The 26252-nt window shown below is 38.5% G+C and overlaps 1 protein-coding gene across 1 annotated transcript; it reads right to left on the bottom strand.

The window, feature by feature from the left end:
- Window positions 1-1573: 1573 nt before the first annotated feature.
- On the bottom strand, window positions 1574-26252 carry ZC3H14 (zinc finger CCCH-type containing 14). The gene is made up of 17 exons (XM_056344956.1): window positions 26128-26252; window positions 25218-25260; window positions 22033-22147; window positions 18378-18418; window positions 17826-18021; window positions 17048-17468; window positions 15039-15199; window positions 13828-13928; window positions 11095-11247; window positions 10136-10210; window positions 9554-9710; window positions 7558-7781; window positions 5657-5777; window positions 4619-4755; window positions 3477-3571; window positions 2470-2576; window positions 1574-1856 (listed from the first exon to the last, which is right to left on the bottom strand). Exons 1-17 carry the CDS (start codon window positions 26161-26163, stop codon window positions 1850-1852), a joined length of 2190 nt encoding a protein of 729 aa, XP_056200931.1. The 5' UTR covers window positions 26164-26252; the 3' UTR covers window positions 1574-1849.

The following is a 26252-nucleotide window of genomic DNA, read 5'->3' as shown; positions in this document are numbered from 1 at the left end:
CAATCTAAGTAAATGCATTAGAACCATTCCCTTTGAAAATACATTTAGCTTTGTGGCTTGGTTTATTCACTTTTTTTTTTTTTAGCAGAGAAAAAGCAGCAGCTTGCCTTATGCTAAGCATTGTATGGTAGGTTATAAAACATCAAAGCTGTTGATATTCTGCAATGGGGGTAGTATGAGTTTTCTGCTGCCCTTACAAATGATTATGTTGTCATCTCACACTGAAAGGGAATGGTGGCAGCTATTTCAGAAAGGGACAGCTAATGAAGGCATTGGAAAATTCTATAGAAAAATACTGTAACTTGCAGCCTTTCATCTGGAAATCCATTTCAGCATTGCTCCGTGCAACACAAGAACACACCCTCTCCTCCTCCACTCCCCGTAAGGTCACCTTAGGAAAATATTTTACTGTAGTTCTTTAAGCTTAAAATCCAGTTGTCTGTTCAGATTTGTTGTGTTTCATTATGAGTGTGTCAGATAATCCCTCTTGCTTTAACAAAAAAAAAAAAAGGAAAAAAAAAGAAAGAAAAAAGGAAAAAAAAAATATATATTAAACTAGTCCAAAGGTATGGTCATGTATTACTGTAATAAGGATCATGGTTTTAAGTGTACTCCATTTTGGTTTCCACCATGAACATCTAATCCCTGTAACAATGTTGTATGTTTGTTTAAAGTACACATATATATAATTAAATGTCAGATTTTTGCATTAATTAAGATTTTTTTAAATTTGAATATGAACTTTGAGTACTTTATTTCACAAAAAGACCTAAAACTACTTTCCTGGAGTGTTATGTTTCAGAATTCAATACTATATTTGTCAAATTTCAGTTTAAAATATGTAGCTAACATTGTTTTCTGATATCAAATGTAAATATTTGTAAAAAGAAATTATTTTGTATATTTTTGTGAAAATGTAGTTCCCCAAAAGACATGAAAGATTTAATAAAAAAGTGCATTTATGTTACTGCTGACCACTTTTTATCATTATAATACCACTTAAACACCTCCTGGCATTATTTTTTGCAATTTAAGTCCCAGGAACTTTCTCAAATGAGGTAATTACGAAGCATACCCGATGTCAGGTGTACTGGAAAGAAAAAAGGATTCTTCAGAAGGAGATTGAGAGGTACCTTCTCTCTTCCTGATATAAATGGAAACATCTGAAACCATTTACTTTCAAGTCAAGTGGTATTTCATTACATAGGCTTTTTAACTGGAGCACAATGTCATTAATTGTTTAATTGTTCTTGCTTATGAAGCATTTTTGTTCCCTTTGTGTTTTCCCTGCTTGAGAAAGTCTCAGGGGTATGATGACTATTGCATGGAAAAAATACGCAAAAGACAAACCGTTTGCTCTCTTTTTCCCTTGTGTGGAGGTGAAGAGTTCAGTCACAATTTGCTGAGACGCTGGTTCAGTTGTATGCATTGTATCCAAACATTTGCTAAACAAAGAATACTTTTAGTACAACCCAAATACAGGAATAAGCTTTCTAAGAGCTTCTGATGCTATACTTACTTCTTCAACACACCTAATCTTAAGCAAGAAGCATTACCCAAACAGAACACAAACTGTGCTTTGGAAGTTTTTAATGGAATTTAAAGTAAAACTTTTCTTACACAGACATTTTCTTCTTACAGTGTAAAAAAAAATGTAAAATTGCTCAAACTTACAAACTTGGAAAATTAGAGACATTTCAAGTATCCAATCAACCTCATTTTATGAAAACGATGTATATTAAAAGTTCCAAATGCATGAATTTTTCTAACATCATGTGCCCCTGGCAGTTAATCTTCCTTTCTGCTACTGTCCAAAGGAGGCAAAATTCAGTCCCAAGCTGTATCCTAATCATTCACTGAGGGGAAAGAGAAAAACAATTCACATAGGTAAGAATCCTACCAGTCTGTAAAGACGGTTTGAGAACTTATGATTAAGACCTCTGCAGATGGGATCAGTTGAAGCGAAAGGCTCATGTGATTTGACTGTCTTTTAAGACGGGCCAATGACGGCAGCTTTGGCAAGCTTGCTACTAGTTTATGAAATCATGGATTGGTGATGGGAAGGAGCTGTTCTGCCAGAAACACTCCAAGAAACTTCTGACCATTTTGTGGAAAAGACAGCTTGGACACAAGATAAAACAAGGGTAAAGAAGAGCTGATGTTGGATTTGCAGCTTTATTCAAATAAAACTCAGTAAACAGAACACATCTGGGTCAGGATTCCAGTGACTCTGCCACACCCCAGCTGCAGGGCACTTGTTTTCCAGGTTTGCATCACACTAGTTAATGTTTATACTACTGAAAACAAACAGTACAGAGTTCTCTTTAAAAGAAAGATGCCTGTACAGGTATCTTTCTTCATACAATCTTCATTGTTCATCATACACACATTACTCCTGTGAGTAAAATAACACTGGTGGCATAAGTCACAACATGCACTCTAAACCTCACCAAGGAAAAAAAATCTTACCTGGTTTGAGTTCGAGTCCATTTCAAGGCATGGCGTGGAGGTACAGCAATAGTTGGATGGTAAAAAGTGCAGTCTGGTCTTGTACACTGGGTATTAAATCTACAATGCTGAAAAGAAAAGCATTTCAGAAGAGGCTACTCAAAGATGGCTGGCTGAACAAGCTGACCTAGAACGTGTTACATGCACGTTTGTATGACATATCCGAGAGATAAATGAATCAACAGCTATTTGTAGCTATAATGCAGACTAGCACAATCAGTTCAACCCAGTGACAGAAGGAAATCCTTTTGAAAAAGGATTAATTATGAATTAGATGCACCAAAACTGCCCTGCAAACAAGTGCAAACGCTTTGCTTTTAAGGGTTTACAGAGTTCAGGTCCAGTCGATCTGTGTGTACAGGTTAGGACCCTGACACCGTGTTATCTGCAAGGCAGAGGAAAAGCCAGAGCATCTGAGTAATAACACCTGAGAACAGAGCCCTGAGGACGCACTGCATTTCAGCAAGTTTGGGCTAGAAAAAAGCACTAAACTTACTGGCACAAAATATGCGGGGACACAATTATATAGAACCTGAGTTATAAAGTCTTGTACTATATAATTACAGTAATATCCTTCAGGATAACTGGGCAATCTTTAAAGTTTTTGTATATTGAGGCACATCTGAAGGAACTGCCAAGTCTGAGACTTGTTCCTTCCATACAGGCTACAAGCTATCCTTCTCCCCCTCTGCCCCCAAGCATCCTCGCTGGGCAGATTTTTGACAAGCGTGATGGCTGACTGCCTTCTCGAAACTCCTCAGAAGCATCTGGTAGAAAGATTATGAAAAAAATGTAATTTTCCAAATTCCTTAAGTCACTGCTTTTGCATATCCTGTTTCTGAGCTACAGTTAAAATGTGAAAAGTACAAGCAAAAATCATTAAATGCTAGTGACGTCTCCTGACCCAAAGTAACATATTTCAAGTATCTTTCCAGAAAGAAAGGGAAGAGAGAGGAGATAATTCTTACTTTGGGGTGATAAAATGGACATTCCATTTTCTTGCAAGCAGGAAAAAACTTGCACAGTGGACTACTCGAGGATATAGACGGTGTGGGTAGTAGTGCTAATAGTAGAAAAGAAAAGAACAGGAAGTGAACCTGGATCAGAATAAATTGCTTTTTTAACATGGTTCCACACAAACAAATATATCAACCCTTCTGCAAGAAATAATTATGTTTTATGATACACCAAAACTCTGCAAGAAATATGGGAAGCGTATCCAATGCACTAAGTGGATCTCATCCCAGGGCAGAACAGAATGCCAGGTCATCGTTAGTCTCTGTTCTTCACCATTGCAGGACAGAAGGTACCATGGTCGTGGCAATGCTTCCAACAAATTAAGTAGAGATTAGGCAAAGAAATTCAAATGATAGAATTAAACAGCAGTGAGCTTGTTAAGAGTTCAAGCTAACTGGACTGAAAAGTGCAGGCAGTGCACTTTCCAGTAATACAGAGGAACTCTGGAAACGATACAGGAGGTAAGCGCATAGTCTGCCTTCTGGCAAAATAACAAAACTACATCATACTATGACTAAGGCCTAAACCACTTCAAAAGATTGTGACTCCAGCAGAGTAAAGGCCCTCCCTCCACCTTGGCACTGTTCAAAGGCTCAGGAATACAAACCCACACTCCAAACACAGCTATTGCCTTCACCGGGTAACCTCATCCCTCAAAGTCATCTCATCATTGCATGAGGTTAACTTCAACAGTCTCATTAAAGAAAAAAATGTTCATACAAAAGACAGAAACCTCTTTTCAATTTGTGTCACAAACTCTTGGTACAACACGTATCCAATTTTTTCGATTATCCAACCCAACAAATCTGAGTAAAACTGCCATGCTGGCTAATCCCTTCAGAAGGGACTAGTTGTGCAAGTCACCATTTTGGCCTTGCAAAGATTTCATACAGGCTCTTGCACAAGAGCATTTTTCTGATAACAGTTTTTGCAGTAACACTGGATTAGTATTCTTCATCTAGCGTTAAGTGTTGAAAGAAAAATTAGTCAAATCGAGGAAAAAAAAATTTTTCACCACTGTCAGTTTCTTCTAAAAATACTGTTTTCCCTTCAGCGCCTTTGTTTAAAGCTCAGAAAAACAAGATGTGCTCACCTGGTTTAGGAGGTGGATGGGGGTTTCGTCGACTGGCGTGAGTGTAAGGACAGTCTGGCTTAGTGCACTTTGCATCGTATTTACAGTTTGGATGGATGAACAAGCATTTATCAGCAAATTTGCAGTTCGGAAAAACTCTGAGGGAAAAGAAATTGAGTCGTAAGCCCATACTCAGAGCAAAATTCCCCAGCAGCTGTTATGCATGAAAGCCAGAATATCACAGAACTCCAGAACTACAACAGGGCTTGCACACACGTGTTAGTTACTTCCAAAGTAGGGCATGCAGGTGTCGTGTGTACACGAACAGGTCTGTATTTATTTTCCCTGTGGACACTCTTGACATGCAGTAATTAAGTGAACTACCTCACACTCAGTGGAGTTTGGCAGCAAGCTACTTGTTGCAAGCTAAGACGCATTGCTCTGAGTGTGCAGTGCAGAGCAGGAAAGGCACCGTTAATTCAGACCTTCACACAGAGGGGCACAAAATTCCCTAAGTAAGGTGGTTATTCAGCAAAGAGAAAGTGTCATTTTTAATTTAGTTATGTAGGATTTTAAAAGAAAACTCAAATATCTGAGTAAATGAAACTACCCAAACTGGTAACAGAAATTGTTCTAGACTGTTGCTGCTTGTGGAAGAGAAGTCAAAGGCACACTGCACATTCAAGAGTTAGCCTCTGCTTTCAAATTAAAAAAAAAGCAACCACAAAACAAAAGTCACTGAACTAGCAGAAGAGTGTCTATTGTTTGAACAAGACACCAATTCCCACATCTCTAAGTGACACAAAAACACCAGTCTGTATGCTAAACTAAGCTTTATTCTGCATGAGCAGAGCTGTGACTCTTACTTATTGAAACCATCACTGTATTCCGACACGTGGTAGATGGGAGGAAAACAGAAGACATTACAGTGCGATAATCTAGCTCTGATCCTACCCTAACAGACTTACACCGCCTCGGAATATTTACTGACACAGAGGGGAAATCTGTAGCACTGAATTAAAAGTAACACGTCAAGTGGATGAGCTTTGCGCTACTCACTTGCAAGGTAGTGTGGGGTGATGGTACACACATTCATCTCCATTTTTGCAGGCAGGCCAGTACTTGCAGCGCTCAAGCACCTTCTCCTGTTTTTGCAGCACATTTAACTGTTCCATATCCACTAGGAAGCAAAGAAAAAAGAAAAAAACCACCAAGCTGGGACCTTTAAGACTCTACATCCGATTTGGCATACACAATATAGCAGAACTGAAATTCACGATATTTCCTATTAACCGTCTCCTTTTAACCCAATTCTTGGCAAGCCTCTATAAATCAAGAAAAGTCATGACAGTAAAAATTTATGTACAACCATATTATCTGAAGAAAATACCCAAAACTATGAAGTGAAAGAAGTCATAATATTGGACTGACAGCTGCCTTTTGGTGATAAAAGATCAAACTTGCACTGTTTACAAGCAAAATAAATTCATTTTCTTCACAAATCCAAACTGAGGTATTAAAGTCAAACAGACCAGATCTCGATCAGACAAGACAAAGATTCTTCAACTGAGCCTTAGTTACAACTGTTCTGCTAAGCCGTATGTTAATAATAGCTATGCTTCCTTTCTCCAAGATATTTTTGACTCTAGAAAATTATTTCAAGAAGTAAAAAAAAAAAAAATTTAAAAAAATCAATTTTTACACTAGTCAGATAGGAGTTATTAGTATGAGGGCACACACCAAAAAAGAACCACTTTCATGTAATTTGCTCAGACAGATACCACAGTTACTGCAGTTAAATGACTCCAATTCAAAAAAGTATTTTAAAAAATTCCAAGCTGAAACATTCAATACCTTCACTACTCTTAAGGAACCTAGGACTTCGACTTTCCCCTATTTATTTGTAAAGCCTCATTCTGCAAATTCTGGTAAATAAGCATATGCCTTCACTGTTGTCTTAATTTTCCCACATCTGCCTAAACCTTTGGCTTTTCAAAGCTTTCCAGGACTGCTGAACTTACGTCTCTGATCTTACTAGTGCCACACTGCTCCAGCTACATTCCACCCTCAGCCTCTTTTATGCCGCCTTTGTGCAATACACTGAAGCCAAGTAATGCTGTCCTACAGTAAAACCACACCGTTTGTAAAATCACTTCCATGCTGACCTGATTCTGTGTGACCTTCAGTCACACCCGTGCTACTTCTGGCTAACATAGCCAATCAAATAAGAATCCTTAACAAAGTCACTGTACCAGCAACACTCTCCTGTACCAGCAACACTCTCCTGTACCAGCAACACTCTCCTGTACCAAATGGCTTTGGTCAAAGTATGAAAGAGACTATACTAGTAAAAGCACAGATCTGCAAGTGTAGTACTCTAATATATATTTCACTGTACTAGTAAAAATGTGCCAACAGATATATAACATTCCTTTCTTCTTTAAGACTGCCTGGTACGCATAGTACTGCTGCAGCCAGTGGGACTGAAAGGACATGGACTTAAAAGATCTTTGCTCTTCCCCCATGGCGCTCTCAATCGCATTACACATTTACAGCTGGATTCATGACATAACACCACCTGACATATTCTTTAAAGTTCAAGGCACGGCAAAACATTTATCATAAAATGTCCTGTCCATCAGCATGGGGACAAACCGTAATGGATCAACCACAAGTATGGATTTCTGGCAATGAAGACAAACTACGTTTTCAAAAGAAAACCAACACATTTTACCAATACTGAGATGTGTGGAAAACTACCCACCTGCCGTATTGCTCTAGTTTACCAAGATGAAGGCTTCTAAAGATATGGCCCTACTGCACTACAACCTTTCATTTGCCTAAAGAATGTTGAAGAATAAACGCTATCACTTTGACTCCTTAAGCACAATATATCCGAGAGTTCTACTCACAATCAAACCACCACATTAACGTTAGATCCCATTGGTAAGCATAATTACCATCACAGCTCTCCAGCTGCCTGGTTACAATTTGCATCTGCTGTGCTCGAAGGCCTTTTAATCCTTTGCCGGCACACATATTTTGGGTAACTGGCTTTAACCCTTCAGTTATACACATATCTTCCTCTTCTTGATCAGAAAGGTATCCTGGTGGACTGGGCACACCATCCAGTGTCACGATGAACTTGGGACTAGCAGGTTTCTCCGGCTGTGTAAGCTGATCTCTATCAAAGAAATAAATGTAGTAAAAATAGGTTTTCTGACTTAAGAGCTTTGGGTGAAAGTGAGTTGCACTAGTAACTAAATGCAGCACAAGCTAATCTATGGAGAGTCATGCAATGACAATCCTTCTTTTGATACTACTGTTAATGTACTCCAATTAACAGTTTGCCTTCTAGTCTCCCTGAAGCACTGCTAAGAAATACAGCTTGCTATGGCATACAGCAGAGAATTCGGCAGGTACATTTCAATTTGTTGCATTCTGCTTAGAGAGATCTGAAAGCCATTTACAGACACAGCTAAATAAAGGAGTGATTAATCTTTTGAGGAGTTTAGAGACAAAAAAAGTGAGGGTAAATACCATTCTTGGAATCACAAACCTTTTAATACACAAAAGAGGTGTCTCCCCAAAAATACCGAACAGCACATTATGAAACAGTGGGCACAAAAGTTTTGGGTGTAAAAGTTTTTAGGACTAGGAAGAGAGAATTGAAATACTGACACCAAGAACTTCGATGCCTAGCCTGATGAATGGATCAGTCTAGCCCAGTATCCTGTACCTGACAGCAGTCCAAGTGGATAAAAGAGGGAGTATAAATAAGTTTTCTCCAATCTTCCACGGTCCTACCCATTTCATCCAAGGGAGTTCCTGAGTGACATGTGATTCTAAGTATCTGAAAATGCACTATGGAATTCTCATCTTTGACAAACAGTGATGGTATAAACTTCAATTCTCTATGACATTAGGCTAAAGCAACTACAGTGTAGAATGCCTTTAAGAGAGAAAAACAGCACATTAAAAACGTTACTAGCCAGAACTTCCAAGTTCAACCAGTCAGAAACTGGCCTATTCACGTGCAAAAATCTACCACTTTCCTGTAGCACAGTCACAGTTTTCAACTGTGACATTGCAAGGTTATCCTTTCGGGTTTGTTCGTTCATTGTTAGTTTTATTTTTAATTAGCATGGGCTGTTTAAAGCCATTCATGGAAAGGAAACATTAACAGTTTCTCAAATACAGCAGCCCACAGCGATGAAGTACCTCACACTGTTCTGAGTGGATTTTAACTCTTAACAGGTAAGATACATAAAACTATTTGGTAGCTGGAGCTATCAAGGCTTTTAACAAGTCAGGAAAATGGCTGTGTACTGGCCTTTGTTCCTTTGGGGAAACGAAAAAACATCCACAACACATCATTTGAAGCTGACATGAACTTTAAACTTCTCTTGGCCAAACTCACCAGCAAGGAGCCTTAAATCACCTGTCTCACATGCCACTTAACTGTTTGCTGGGTTTCGGGCACTGAGCTACCTGCATGCAGAATGCGCTGTTTTCCCTCCAGCATAAGAGCTCAGGATTCACTCCCTCCAGCATAAGAGCACAGATTCAATACTGTGTTAAAGGACATTCCTTAAGAAATGTAATCTCAGCGTGAAACTAAAACTAAAGGCAATTTAAGCTAAGTTATTACTTCACTAAGATTTCAGAAATCAGAACAGCTATGACAAAAAGAAGCAGTACTTTTCAGTTCCTTCTTTCCTGCAAATCAGAGACATGTTCATGCTACAGTTCCCCTGGGAATTAATTTCCCTTTACAAGGATTTCTGGCAGGTTTTTTTCCCCTGCTTTTTTTCCTCTGCTATTCAACGTCAGTCCATTTTCCATGATTTCACAGACACTGACTGGGCTGCCAAAGCACAAATACGACTGAACGATTCCATCTAAACCACAAATAAGCATTCTGACTAGTAATAGTCCTAAAAAGTAACTTCTTACCGTGTCTGTATTAGACGACCTGAGAGTACTCGTATTGCCTCTGTGGCTCTCTTTCCCAATTGTTGATTCTGTGGAACTACTTCCTCAGATAACTTGGGCTTCTTCAGGATAAATGACCTAGTATCTGTGTGGACCATAGATTCTACATCATAGTAATCTGATTTGGGAGAAAAATTACATAGAAAAAGAGAAAAATAAGCTTGTAATTGTACTCTTAAACTTACAGCACATTTTTTAATATGAATTTACATGGCTGATAAGAAATTAAAATAAAATTAGCCTACTAGTAGCTTCTAGAAAACACTTTACTTCTTTGCTAATTCCACAGAAGGGGATCAAGAGGAGCCACAGGCCGTATTAGGCCTGACCAGGAAACTTTGTTACTGAAATGGCTGTGCTGAAACAGCACTGAAGGGTGTCCACACACACCCACAATCTCTCAGGCTTTCAACACTTAACTGATGTAAGGCTTTTATTCCTTAGAGAGGTAAAAACTAGAAAATACTAGAACCGAAAAGGAAATCCTATTTTCACATTCACCAGCAGTATTCAGTTTGAAAAGAAAAGATCACAAGACTTAACCTTGAGTCACTTGCAAGGTATCTTCAGTCACAGGATCAATCTGGAGCCGAGAAGAGAGCTCCTTTTGTTCAGCTCCTAAAAAAAACAGCAATTTGAAGCATATTTTACTGCATGTCAAAATTAAAATATAGATTAAAGAACTGAAGCATACGCTTCCAATTCCTTCGATTAGAAAAAAAACAAAAAAAACCCAAAACCAAAAATCACAACCACCCCCTCCCCACTTCCAATAAAAAAGAAACCATCCTCATCACTATAAACCCCTTTCTCATTGTTTCAGAAACAGCAACAAGTTTTCTCCAGCCAGATGGCATGGCACAATGCAAATACGGAAAGACTAGTCTTTCCCATAATCAGCACTCAGTACAAACCACGTCCTTTCTCCTCATTTTTAGAGGTGTTGACTATTCAGAGAACACACACAGAGGAAAGCAGCTAACTATGTTATGGTGGTCTTAAAAGAGGTGAAACAAATCAGAGTAGCACTGTTCTATGTTTGACTTGTGATTTGAAAAAAATTACTTGGCTTTCTGTAACTGTCCTAAGCAAGCTGTCATTTCCATTTCAATGGCAAAAGAACAAAAATATTTAGCATAAATATTTCCTGTACAATAATTCAAAGACTGATAAAGCTTCTTCTTACATACTTTACAGACACAATTTCAACAATTTTATGTTGGCAAAAAGAGTCCAAACACATCTATATGAGAAGTAAGAGACTGAAAAAATAAGATTTTTTTAATAACAAATGTTTACCATTCCTTAACAATGACCATGAGCTGATCTAACAAAGATCTTAGTCAAACCAAATTTTACTCAACAACCTAAATATCTAAAGATTCAGCAAGTATAAACTAACTTCTTACAGAAGTGTTTTTCCCATTCCTCATTTCTATGATTCCCTGAAACTAACACAGACACACACACACATTTCTTTCTTTGCAACAAAATCGGATCACCTTGAACTCCTTCAACTGTCTGCTCCTTTGGCTCTTCTTGAAGCTGAGAACTCAGAGCAGGCAGTCTATTTTGCACATGTATTACTTCTAACTGAGATTCTTCTGGACTAATTCGAGTTCTTGGTGCAACTGGAACAGTCTGTTTCTGTGGAACTTCAAATAAAGAAATAATGATAAAAAATTTACACACAACCCAATCACTCTACAGTGCTATTTTTACATACGGTGCTAAACTCTTAACAAATTCCTACACACACACACAAAAAAAAAAAGATCCCAAGCACCTGTCTCCCCAAAAAGCATCTTTAGCTACCTGTAAAATTCTTAGTGTGAAAGTACATTTGTACATGTGCATAGATCACCCTATGAGTGGCACCTCAGAATATATACTTGTAAGACAAAACAGCACAAAAAGGACTACAGCAACATCAGCAAAGTATTCATTCAACCACTTCTACACATAATTAATGTGGTACTTTCTTATGGTATTGAAATCACTTTTCATTCCATCTTTCATACAATCATGATTTATCAATGTATGCTTTCTATACAGTGCCAGCTACCCTATGCTAAGGTGCTTGCAAATAGAATATAAAACTCAATGACAGTTGAATCATAGAATCATTTAGGTTGGAAAAGGCCCTTAATATCATTGAGTCCAACCGTAAACCTAACATAGCCAAGTCCACCAATAAACCATGTCCCTACAGTCTTTCAAATAACTGGTGGTGACTCCACCACCTCCCTGGGTAGTCTGTTGCAGTGCTTGACAATCCTTTCAGTGAATAAACATTTCCTAACATCCAATCTAAACCTTCCCTGGCACAAACTGAGGCCGTTTCCTCCCATCCTATTACTTGTTACTTGGGGAAAAGGGACTGACACCCATCTCACTACAACCTCCTTTCAGGTAGTTACAGGCCTCCTTTCAGGTGTAGCATGGATTTTGGGGGTAGCAGCACAACAGGGTGACTTTTTTACTTGGCTTCTGCTAAGACTGTCAGAACTGGTTGTGAAACGCTAAGCGTGTTCTTCCCTTGGCCGAGTATCACCTTAACACTCAACTTCTGACACATACCACTAAAAGGTACCACTCAGGACTGGATTTATAATTTATGACCTTACCATTTGGTTTTACCTATGTATTTCAAATTAGCTTAATTCCATATTCTATTCAAAATACTTCAAAAAAAAAATACATTAAATATTACCCCTGAAGTGGAACAGCCTGCATGATACTAAGATAAAAATTCACAAATCACCTCTGTATTAAACTACAAAGTGGTGCCTTTTGGTATCTCCACTGAAATAGTCTCATGTTGGTAAGTCAAACTACAAGATCACCACTGTTAAAAATCAATCGTTTTAATTTAAAATCTTCTGGCTATGTTCTACTTCCCACCATATTGCTATGTACCCAGGAAAGAGCTTCCTGCATCGCCTGAGTATACTGCTCTCTGTGTCACTGCTTTTTTCAAACTGCTCATTCTTCCTATCACCTATAACGAAGACAAGCTGTTAATGCTTGGGAGGCACATTATTTGCTATTAATGAAGAAACATAATTTTCTTTTAGAAGTTTACTTTATGAAATATATTTTTGTAAGTAGTCAAGCAATTCAGTGGTTTACTAGAACTATTCTTAGTTAATTTTTCTTCAATTCTAAGCTTGACAATGATCTCTATTAGTCATCCATACCATTTATTCTGTTTTAAAAGCAGCTCACTCTATCCCACTTTTAACATGCATGGACATCTCCTCCAGTTCAAGAGCTTCTAAACACAGAAAACTCCCTACACATCTCTTGCCTTTAGATTTACTTATCAGCACTTGCGCAACCTTGAAAATACAAGTAACAACAACAGGGAAGAGGTTCACAATGACCGTTTAGTAAATGTTAATGTGGAAGGAAGGTATGTGTTTCTTACAGTTCGTTTGTGGGTTTCGAGAGCACGAGCAGGCAAGAGAGTTTAGATAGCTTTCAGTCTTGCTCCAGATGGCATAAAAGTCATGGTTTAGGTAATATAGCGAATGCTCCTTCCCTGGCAACGTGCGGTACTTCCTGCTGACAACACTAGGTTTATTAACACCCAGTGAAATGAAAGCACACAAGAGAGAAGCTGGATTTGCCCCTCTTCAGCAGAAGTCTCCCAGCTAGAAGAACTGAATGCCTACATACAGGCATTGCCCAGTTGCTGTTATCAACTGCAACTCAATACCTAAAACCACTGAACTGAAATTGCATACTCACTGTTTAAAGACAAGATACGCTGATATACCAATCAGTATGTTACTTGTTACTTTGCTCTTCTATTACCTCCATCCAGTGCATTCTGGTCTTTTGCTATTTGGCTTTTTCTCCTCCCCTCTCTGAAGGAAGGAGGAGAGTGCAGGAAAAAAAAAAGATCAACCACATAACCTGCCTAATTTTGAACACTTTCCCCCAGCAACTATCAACTTCAGAATAGTTCTGGCACTTCCATTTTGTATCTATATGTTTTACAGACTTACTATCTTGATTAATGTATTTTAAATAACTCTTTCCTCCCTTGTTTATGCTTACATAATTCATCACTGAAGACTAAATGTAATATTCATAGGACATGGAAAATCCCTTACGTGTATTACTGACATGCACTATTTAAGATTCTGTTTTATCTCTAAGCGTTTGGATTTATAAAATATAGCTTGGAAATATTATAGCCTAGCACAGACAAAAATAATGCTAATTACCAGTGGAATAATTGGTTGTTTTTGTAACAGATTCCTGTGCTTCAGAGATTGCTTTCAGTATTAAATTCTTATTGGCCTGCTTTGAAGGTGGCAATGAAGGTCTAAGGGAGAGAAAAACAATTAATTAATTAAATGTACATGAATTTCAACAGCAACTGTATCCATGTTAAACACTGATATTTCAACAGGTTAACGCAGTTATACATAACACTGATAGAAATCATCATCTAAAATCAATTTATTCGTATTTGTTTTCAGCTTCTTCATCTATTCTCCAAGTGGATGGGAATCCACAAAATGCTCTCAAAAATGAACGTCCAGAGGCACGATTTCACCTCTCAGCTTAAGTTGCTGTAAAAACATGCTGCTTCTGAAAGGAACAACTGCCATTCATTTCTTCCCACCTCTGCCCCACACATCTGTGGCTGTTTGTGTTGGCACTAGTAATTATGCAACTGCCTCGGGGAGTAAGATCCAGCAGAAAACTGACTATCAAAAACATACTAGTTGTAAAAAGAGCTTTCTGTTTGTCTTTGAACATCAACAATAAGGAAGTTTAAGTAAGATAAATGTGCTATGGCACTGAAGTTAAATTCAATAAAGTGTTTTAGCTTAAAACAAATCTTATACAGGCTAGAACTGTAAACCAGTAGAACCATCTCTTCCCTAATTTAAATGTTCTTCCTCTTATTGTTGAAAATCAGATATAAACCATTGATGTACTTTGACTGACAACTGACATTCAGTCAGAATTAGGGAGCAGAAAAAAAGGAAAAACCTCTGAAGTATTTTGGAAAGTTAAAATCACCTTACAGAACAAGTGATAATTGGTTTGAAAACTATTCCTGGAATAAAACCAAAGCAATTAAAACTCGTGGAAAATTATTTTACAACACTAAATATCTAGTCTGAAACATGCCAACATTAATGTTCTTTTGCCAGTAAACTTTTCTCAAATAAAGTTTCACATGCCATTATAGCTTATGCACAATGACAAAAACAGGTTACAAAATCAGAGGAGAAAGAGTGGTATAAACAGGTATCTCACCCACAGAGTTGTGAGATAGTACAAAAAAATATAGAAATGGCTTACTGAATTTTGAGTGTCAATTTTCAAAACTGTGAACAGTTTTCCCCACCTTCCACTTCCAAAGTTTTTGTTCATTAAATTCATTCTTGGAACCACACAGAATCACTAAGATCTTAAGTACCTTCTTTCTGGCTTTGCAGGTACAGACACACTGCTGGAGATGCTTCCTGTTCGTGATCCATAGTCTTCCTCTTCCTCCTCGTCTTCCCCATCATTACAGAACTTTTTCACTTTGACTACTGAGCTTACAACAGGCAACCGTCTCTTCCTGGAGCTTTCCTCCTACAACAAACAAAGCAGCCAAAATAATTAATTTAGCATAAAACATGTACTAATAAGCAGCAAAGATAATACTGCAATTCTACCTATGGCCAGAAGACAGAGAACTTCCATTCAAGTTGTATGAGTCTAGGACTACTGTACGGTCTGCAGAAACAAGTGACAACACTAGAGAATATGCAAATCAGACATAATTACACTCAAACATATCATTAAAGATGTAACTGTAAACAACATTTAGAAAGCAAGAGGGAAAAACTCTAAAGTACAAACAATTTATCCAACATCTACAGAAAAAGCAGTTTTCCAAATAAATTCATGCTAACCTTCAAGATGCACCTGTTGAAAGTCTGATAGAAAAAAGTTAAATCAGTAAGAATGACTTTCTCTTCTGTATCAACTCTAATTTCAGATTAGTGTAAGGATTAATTTCTAGCAAGCTGGAATGTTCCAAAGCCAGGACAGTTCAGTTTAGGCAGTGCAAGGTCCCTGTTCTGACACAGCCACTCACCACCATGCACATGAGTGACAAATTTAAACCCCGGGTTGCGTGAAAGCCTAGGAGAAAGCACACATCAGTAATTCCTGTAGGAACCATCACTCAGCACTGAACTACACAGGAGCACAATGAGGCATCTGGATGTCAGGTTTGTACACAGTTCCCTTTAAATCATCCTATATCCTCCAAGTAGAACGAAAAATCCTAAGGGATGGGCCTGGACTACACCAATACAGAAGATTCATCCAGTAAAAAACCCAATACCTAAAAAAAAGACCTTTTTAAAGATAAGCACGAGAAATCGTCAAAAAGGTGGCAGAATACAGCACAGGTCCACAGTTCTAAGAAAAGCTCCTGAAATAGCCCTCTTCTAGACATTTTTCATGGAATAGTAATAGAAGAAAATCATCACAAGACCTTTTTCTAACGTTTCCAAGAAGTAGTATGATTGTCATTCATCAGTGACATACATACTACCTTAAACAAATCACTACTTTCTCACTATATTCTCATTCTCACTTCCCCATCTTAACAAAAAAAACCCCAAACATCAGCACATCTCTTTCTTCGTAAAGCACTCCAGATTTTCAAATAAAATTTGTTGTCCTTTATACAGAACTAAGTAAGTAGTAGCAAAGACAGAGAACTATATAAGCAGTAACAAACACAAATGCACTTGGAATACAACGTTATTCATTACAACGTTAGCAGCCGTAACAACCTTCATTCCTCTCACAAAGGGCTCTGATTCACATGGATAGTCTTAAAACTATCAGCTAGGACTATCACCCTGCCTGGCTCTGTCTGGCCTCCAAGGTATGTAGGGCAGCAATCACCTTCTAGTTTGTCCCTTGTACAACACCCATCCCAAAGAGATCTTAAATGCCATGGTTCTAAATAGTATAATCATCATAAGCAACATACACAGGCTTTAGAAGCTAATGTATATCTAGCATAGGTATGAATAAACAGCAGCCCAAAAATACTGATTTACAGAACTGCATAAAGCTAGAGATTTACATAGCACTCACAAAAGATCATGCTGTTCCAATGATCTGGAGATCAAAATTACTATTTCTGATTCATCACGTGCATCATAACAATGAGCCCAACTCAATATGGCATGAAGATGTACAAGCTGATTAACTCAGATGCAGCAACCTGTCAGGTGATGATGTTAAACCATGCAGTTTCTTTTTATCAGTGGACTCAAAGGATTAAATCCCAAACCTACTGGTATCAGTGACAGAAGTCCTTCATTTTCTCTGAGGTCAAGATTTTACTGGAAGCGTACATAGTAATTTAGGTTCCTAGCAAGTGTAAAATATTGCAATAGTTTAAATCCTACTAACCTCACTGCCTACTTTATCGGCACTAGGTTTGGAGGTGGGTCTGTAATTTTCTGCTAAGCTGTCAAATGCTTCTGGATTGCACAGCTGGCCTGTTTCCAAAGACCTGCAGTTTTGCATGTCTAACTGCCGGCTCCCCTGTAAGTTGCCCTGTTGTGACAATCTGTGCATATGCACGTTGCCATCTGCACTCCTGCTAGCTGGTGGTCGGTAGATTTCAGCAGAAGGACGAGAAGAACCGTAAGTTACAGTTACAATAGGTTTCTTCCGTGACAAAGGATTCTCCTGCACAAAGTTTAGGTCTTCATCAATTAGATCATCTGGTTCAGGTTTAATGTCAATTACAGCTTCAGAAGGTGACAATTCCCTCAAAGGCTTGACTGTAGATGTTAAGCGGGATGCAGAACCATCTTCACAAGACTGCCTGATAAAATAAGAAATTGCCAAGTATTAACTCATCTGCAAATAAAAGTTCTGGAAAATGAGAACTGTCTTTTAAACAAAACCAGCAGGGAAGAATCATTAAGGTATTACTGTTTATACAAATCTAAACACACTGATCACTATTTTTTAGTTTGATTAATAAATCTAAGCCCATTTGTTGCTAAAGAAACAGAACTGAACTCCTGATTTGATGTTTTTTATGCAACCAATTGTAGCAATGCTTTACTCTTCAAAATTACTTTGATCTTTCCAAGTATCTGTGCTCTTCAGACTGGCTACTACAGTCACGCAATTACTGATGTCTGAATGTGTGTTCATAGGTAAGAAGAACCTTTACCGTGAAGCAGTGTTCCTTTGCTCCTGTGAGCTAGTTGAAACTCTTGAGTCATTTCTTTCAGTCCGAGTGCTGGAAACTGCAAGAGGTGGTAAGATATCCTCACGCCTCCTCTCATCACTTACACATGAACTGCTTTTGCTGGAAGGAGGGTTGCTCTCAAAGATACTAGATTCTGAAGATTTTACACTAGTTGGTTCTGTGGAGACAGGCACCTTTCATTTTCACATCAAAGCACAGCAATACAGATTTTGCAGTAAATGTAGCTAAGAAACTGCCAACAAAACATTGCACAAATCTGAAAACAAAACAAGCTGAAAGCTGTCTCAGCCGAAAACATCAGCAAGAAACACTCAGAAATAAATTCCGGACTCAGAAATAAATTCTTTATCTCAAAATATAAAGCAATTCTCTAAAGAGTCAGGACCCAAATGACCATATGAATTGATAACTACAGAACAGTCAGCCAAGATCTTTTTTGAAACTCTTTAGACATGGCAACACTACACAGAAAAGATAAACCTATTTTCACTTAAAATTAATTTTCTTACTTACCAGTAGTCACAGATCTCAGCTTATCCAAAACACCGTGGAGCCTGAAATATATGGGGGACAGGGAAAGAACAAAAGAGAAAACTGAGAAATAGAATAACTTTAACATACATTCAGAATAATCACCTTTCAGAAACGAACAGCCTTTCCTCCCCTATAACAAGTATCTCATTTATCTAATGATAATTCACTTTCCATTGACTGATGTATGTTTGACCTCAAAAGGAAGGCTTTAAGTATCTTGCCTCCAGCAAGTCCTCATAAATGCAGGTAGAGCATTCATCACATCATCTACTTTTGGCACTTAGTTTGCAGTACTTTCCACTCTCAGTACAATTAATGGTGTGAGTTAACTGTTTTCAAAAGGAGTATCTAAAAAAAATCTAAGTTAAAAGCCTAAAGTGTAGCCGAAAATTTTACTTCATATATGAAACTCCAATTACACAGCAGAGTTAAAACATAATTCTAAATACAAACCTAAACAACACACAATTCACAGCACTTAACATACTCAGGATTCTTATAGCATGCTTTGTATGTAATCAACCATATTCTTTGAGACATGCTGATGAGCAAAAATATTTCAGTAAGGCACCAAATTTACTGTTTGCCTGTGAAAAAGGCACCAAGCTGAAGCAATATGGAAAATCAGGCGGCTATAAAATAATAAGGCTAAACACATATTGCAGTGAGAAGAAAGGTAAAAAAAAAGGGGGTGGGGGTGGGGAATCCCCACACTTAAGCGCATTTCTTACTTGGAATTCAAACCTGATCACGGGCACCTCCATAACTTAGACTGACTATTAGAAAAGAGTTAAGAAACAAAAACATACTGAAAACTGGGAAAAGTAAGGAAGGCTTATACTCACCTCCTTGTGAATTTTCACTAGAACACTCTTAAAAGATTTGTCAGCTCAGTTCTGTTATCATACGATATCTCATATCAGCTTTCACACTGACCTCTAGAGAACTGTGACCCGACACTTGGTTCAGAGTAAGTGTTGGCAAACCAGCAGGACTACCAGGTCTGCCACAGAATTGTTGTGAAACTTTTGCCATGACCCCAAATTACCAGCTACAGAGACTAACCAAGGAAAGCAAACCTTTTTGAGTATTGTATTTAGCCAGAAACCCAATGCTGAAGAATGCAAACATACTGGGTTGCCTTTAAAAGCATGTAAAACTCCCAACTACAATGCTATTTAACTTTTTTTTCACCAGTCCTCTTACAGCTTATTGCATAGGTTTCATCTTGTCTTCTTTTATATCATTCTTTTAACCAATACCTACTTGGTTACCTGACAAAGTGCTCCAACATTGAATTTTTACGTGTAAGCAAATGGGGTTAACTGAATTGAGATTAGAAGACTCATTACATTTGAAATTTAAGCAAGTGTCAAGACAAGCTGGAGGTGCAATATCTACATATAGTTGATATCCAGTTCTAAATACATTTTTTTTTAAAAAACTAAATCTTTATTTCTGTTCCCTGCTGAAATTTGCTTTCTCTACCTCTTTGTTATTTTTTTCAATGAAGTTTTGGTTTCATTTACAAAGCCATAAAAGTGTTTTCTGCTACATATTATTGTGTTATTTCTTACTCTATAACAGGATTCAGCCAAAACCCTAGTATTAGTTACCCTCATCAACTTGCAAACCTCAATTTTTCTAACTGATTCCCAAACTACTATGGGAAAGACAACCGCATGACATACTGATACAATGAAACCCACATATTTTGCCTAGGCAGGGCACAAGAAGGAACACAGAACATAAATGCCTGTGTACTTTTAAAAAAAAGAGGTGCATGCTTAATTCCACTTTCTCATATTTCTGACAAATGCCAGGAAAAAATTGAAAACTTTGAAAGTAAACTCAAATTACAGCCATACAAGTTAAACTGTGTCCTGGTTAAGTTCCTCTTAGCTTGTGCAGTACTGTGTTTCAGATTTGGTGTGAGAATAATGTTCTCACAGATGTTTTAGTTGTTGCTAGGTAATTTTTATACTAAGTCAAGGACTTTTCAGTTTCTCAGGCCCTGCCAGCAAGGAGGCTGGAGTGGCACAAGAAACTGGGAAGGGATACAGTCAGGACAGCTGATCTGAAGTAGCCAATGGGATATTCCATACCACAGAACGTCAAGCTCAGTATATTAACTGTGGGGACTTGGCCACAGCCTGCGATTGCTGCTTGGGGACTGGCTAGGCATCAGTCAGCGAGTGGTAAGCAACTGTATTGCACATCACTTGTTTTTTTAACCCTTCCCTTTGGATTTTGTTCCTCTCCCCTTCTCCCTCCCTTTCATTCTAATCGTTTCATTGTAATTGTTGTTGTTATTATTATTGGGGGGGGGGGGGGGGGGAGTCCTATTTTATTTCAGTTATTAAATTGTTCTTCTCTCAACCCTCAAGTTTTACATTCCATCCTGGTCCTCCTCCCTATGCCACCTGGGGTAAGGGGTGAGTGAGCAAGTGGCTGCGTAGTACTTGGGTTTCTGGCTGGGGTTAAACCACAACACACTGCCACATAGAAATCCATCAGTTTAAACTGTTAATACAGTGAACTGTAATAGCTGGAACTAACTTTCATTTTCTGTCAATGTTTATGGTTTCATAACATACCCAACTTCTAAAATGTTACTCTCTGCTATTTAATAGCATAAAAACTCCCAACCAAATAAAAGGGAACTTCACTAATCACATAAAAGAAACACTGGAAGTGAACATAACTAGTCAGTATGAAAATTTCAAAGGAAAACAACTGAAGAAGCAGAAAAAACGTAGTATTTCTCCAATCTATGCAAAACCAAATAATGTTCCTTCATACTGTATTAGGTTAGAGAATCAGAAATAAGATTAACTTGAAAACATACACAACTCTGAAAGCAAGAAAAATCTTTGGAGTGAAATATCTGTGTGGATACTCTTAAACACGGAGTTAATTAAAGGTTTACACTGTAAGACAAATTCAGTATTAGAAAATGCATAACGGCCAAGGGTATCATACAGCATAGCATAAATTATCCCCACTCAGGATATTCAGGAGTTTAAATTTAGTTGCTAATTTTCCTGCTCACAATAACTGTGGGGTTCTACTTTTGTTTTGTAGAGCTAGGTAGTGGTAATAAACAACAGCCCGAGAGGTGGGAATACCTAAGCATTTGGTGCTAAGCCTTGTCAAAGGCAGTATACAGAATTAGATCCACTGCTCATCTGTCCTGATATAGTAATTCCTATGCACAACAGCAATCTGAAGCACTATTAGCATAAAAACAAAGAAGTTTATCTTTGAAGAACTATTTTACATCTAACTACAGCAAATAACACTCTCATGTTCACAGTGGGCTTTGCAGAAATAATTTTAAGTCAACATATGGCCCTCACCTACCTGAGCATTTCACACTATCTTCAAAAATTCGACTGGACTTAAGAGCAAGCACAGACTACAAGCCCTCCAGTCCTTTGCAACTTAATTATCATTTCAATAGCCTAACTTGACAGACTAAAATAATTACCTTATTAGAACAGCAACATAAAAGTGTTAATTAATGTAAATTACACAACAGGAAGATGAGTAACTTCTTAAATTTTCAGGTTTCACTTATATAAAGCAGTCCTGATTACTGGTAAGAAGTGTAACAAGTAGCTTACAAACATACCATACAGTAAACCTGACAGTATTGTTTCCCAGGAAAAGGGAAAGGTCTTCCGTCATCTGCTCCTGACTCTTCTTATTGGCCACCATAACCATAATATAATCAGGGAGCTCTTCATCTAATAGAAAGAGAAATACGTTGTTTTAAAGTATAACAAATCATAAGACATAGCAAACATCCTTAAACATGTAACCAGGATATTTTTTTCCTGTTTTACTACAAAGACTCTGTAGGCAGAGGATTAGGTAAGCAAATTGACATGACTTCCATTACCTCTGAGGCTCAATACAAGTTTCAGCTATGTAAGGAATAAAAGGTAGTCAACCTCACAAGAGCATGAACTGAAGATAAGATCAAAGTATTTAAAAGTGAATAAATAAAACAAAAAAAGGACAAGATAAAAGAAAGCTACTCTGTTGCCTACATCTTTTTACTTGGAACACTAACAACCATCTACAATTGTCGTAATTTCAAATATTGCCAAATATAGCACCTTATCCTTGTCAAATTTCCTTTAGTCACAAAGGCCAAACAGATAAATAACCCTTTCTGATCAGTGCATTAAACAAATCAAAATTGTATTCACTTCCAGATTTTCCATCTACACAAAAAAAAGCAACCAAACAAACAAAACCACCAAAAGCCAGCAAGCCCAAGAGTCTTGATTCTCTAACTCCATAATGAATGCAATTTCATACGCAGGGAGAAATCCATTCCCTTGCTGGACTGCTCACACAGGGTACCTCTACTCATCAGAATGACACTATTGTCCAGTAGCACTCCATGACATGAACGTAACGACAGTAAGTGAAGATAGTTGGGAAATCCACTTCAAATTGTGAATTTGAACAAAGGCACTAATATAGCTATATTCATTTCACCAAGTTAAGACTGTACACAACATTAAAAAGACCTAAAAAATGAAAAATATGAAATAGATCTCAAAATACAAATCAAAGGAATTGCCTTTCTTCTATGTTTATGTATCTTGTAAATAATTCATCTGTACCCCAGACTACAGATATAACATTCATACATCACACCTGCAATCCAGTATCACTCTTCAAGTGTTCCAACACAACACATTCCAAGTCTCAACCCAAACTTCTTTTTGGTGTTTTGGGTTTTTTACATGAGCTACAAGTTGCACAAGACGGATGGATACTCAGATCGAGGAACTTTGAATAAATTTTATTTTTTTGGCCAAGCTACTTTTAAACTTGATCAGCTCCTCAGGTGGTTCAACATAAAGTAAAGAAGATACTTCAAGTATAAACCAAAACGTTAAGTTAGCACAATTACAACAACAGTATAATAGAAGGAGGAAAGAAAGAAAATAACTGCTTCCCTCAGTGACTGCACTAGCTATTATGCCAATTTAAATTGTATGCCAAACTACAGCGTTTGACAATTTTTATACTGATGAATATTTAAATATCTTTATTTTGCTTCACAGATACAATTTTTTCTTTTTTAAGTTCTACACAAGTAAGTTTCAACATGTCTTGTTGAAGACTTTTCAAAAGAAAAAAGCTAGCAACTACAGAAAGAAAGAAAAGCATGGTTCTTGCCACAGAGGCTAGAATGAGGGAGAACTGATTTTTACTAGCTACCTAAAGAAGAAATGAAGAGGTTTTGAAAAACATTTCTTGAAAAGTTATCAAATATAATCAAGTCAAGGCAAAAACTCTGAAAAATGACAGAAACTGTGAAACAGTCATTTTAAAACAGACAAAAGGTCAAGTGCAGTCAGATTTGGTGATAAAGAATACAGTTATTTAAAGAAGTTTGGAAGTTTACTGAGAAGTGCAGATATTGTATGCTGATCTTGGAAACTGCTTTCTGAATACCAGAAACTGAGAGAACAGAAAAAATATATAATCCACCATAGCTGGAATCAAAGATTACTAGTATTCTACCAGCATCTTGGTAGTAGAGATAAGAAAGGGTTTTTTCAGAAATCCACGAAAAAGCAAGACAAAGAATCAAGGACTGAGAAACTGAAACCTGGAATGATGGTAAAATACCCAAAAAGAGTTATTGAAAAAGAAAACTTTTGATAAGGTGAAAAAAGGTAACTTTACAATGAAAAAATTCTAAACAACGTTCCTTTGCACCTGCTGCATTCAGAATATCATCTAATAGGCAACTCCCTTCTACAGAGTCAATAAATTTTGATTCCATAAATATAATGCCCCCCTGTAAATAGGTAGTAAGATGAATTCAAGATCAAACTACAAATTTTCAGCTTAGTCCTGCAACTCATGGTATCTCTGAAATCTTCCTGAAATCCAAGAAGTATCATATCATACAACCAACAAGGCAGTTGCAGGACTGAGGTGTTCTGCTTCCAACAGAACACTGTGTTAAGTTACCAACTCTTACTGCTGTAAAAACCAGCTGCTCTTAAGTACAACATCTGTTTAATCCTGGAATTAGGAAAAAAACCCCAAAACACAGACACACTGCTCCTATCTCTCGCCTCACCATCCAAAATGAAATCTCACCCTGTCTCTAAGATTCAAGCTAATGTTGATGAAACATGTACCTAACGTAAGCTCTTAATTTTCCCCTTAACAGCCAAGCTCTTACCTTTTGAAGATTTGTCCTACATGTTTCTGACACAGCTTTTCCACCTCCTAAAATAGCCTACCTCTGTCTTACAGTAATACCCTTTCTCCTCTAATTTTGACAAAAAAGCCACCCTAAATTCAAAAGGCTGTTGAAAAGATGCCAAAGGAATACTCCATTTCAGCATGCTCACAGGTAACGGCTGCTATATTTGCAAGGGTCTTGCTTTACATATATAATATTTCTCCCTGTGCTTCAAAGAAACTTCCTTAAACATTCACAGACATCATTGTTTGTTTTGTTGTTCTTTCAAATCTCTTGCCACCATTTCTCCTTGAAAGGGAAGATTGATAGCCTCCTTAGTTATTTCCTTTTAGTTCTTCATGTATCAATGTCCACATACTGCCTCCTCTTACACTTAGACTGTACATACTTTGTGAAGTCTTTTTTCATTCATACTAGTCCAACACTTCAGATAATTCATCTCAAGTTTAAGGCTTCTGTATACAGTAACACAAGTAATAACAGGTAAATACGATGTTCCATTAACTAGCTGGTTGTTTCCTATCTAACAACAACGAACATACAGAGAAGTGTAAACATATGATAAAACTTACCAACATAAGCACCCAGTTCCTGCAACTTTCCTTTTATAGCACCCTAAAAAATAATGAAATAGTATTTAAGTGATGGAGCAACACAGTATTTCTAACTGCAAAACGGTGGGAGGCTCAGCAAAGTTTGTCTTACTAACTGTTTGAACGTGTTTTAACACGTTACTTTTCCTTTTCCTATGCTCCGCTGTTCGGGATAGAAACGTAGCAAGAGTGAGGGACAGACAGCGGAATAGTGCGAACTGCCAGGAATCTCACACTCTACCATACTTCCTATATGCCAGTTCCTGGTACTACCAGACAAACGCCAAGTCCCAGCTGTCCCTTTTTTACGCAGAGACCATCCGGGCTCATAAGGTGCAAAGAAAACGAATCCCGAATGGTTTGATGAAAGGTCACTCCCGGCTGAGCAAGAAAAAAACACCAAACAACTACCAGGATTTCCAAATTGCGATTGCCGAGCGGGAGCAGCCGACAAGACCTGAGGGTAACGGGGCGCACGCCAGGGCGCCGGGCTGCGGCTGCTCCCCCTCCCGGGCAGCGCCGGGCTCCGGGCCTGCGGGCCCGCCGGCTGCGGGGCAGATGGCAGCTGCCCGCGGGGGCACGGCGGGGCCCCGGCTCCGCTTCCCGAAGAGGCGGCTCTCCTGCTCGTGCCCCTTCCCGGGCAGCCCCGAGGCCGAAGGCCGCCTGCCGCCGGTAACCCCGGCCCGGCTGGGGCTCACCCCGCCGCTTCCTTCGGCCGGGTGAAGGGGGCTGGGCGGTGCAGGGCCCGCTGCGCCCCCGCCGCCCCCGCGTCTGAGGGAAGGCCGGAGGCAGCCCGGCGCCTCAGCCGTCGGCCGGGCCTAGCCCCCACAAGCGGGGTCAGGTCCCGGCCGCGGGTGGAGAGGGAGCGACCCGGCTACTTCTCTCTCACCCGGATCTTGCGGCTAATCTCGGTGCCGATCTCCATGGCCGCGCCGCCCCGGTCCCGTCCCGTCCCTTCCCGCCGCGCCGTGCCCCCTCCCCTCCCGCCACGGCCTCCCGGCTCCGCTCCCGACG

Source organism: Falco biarmicus, chromosome 7, assembly GCF_023638135.1.
Source record: "Falco biarmicus isolate bFalBia1 chromosome 7, bFalBia1.pri, whole genome shotgun sequence".
In the NCBI taxonomy this organism is placed as follows: Eukaryota; Metazoa; Chordata; class Aves; order Falconiformes; family Falconidae; genus Falco; species Falco biarmicus.
This window is presented reverse-complemented; position numbering and strand designations above follow the sequence as displayed.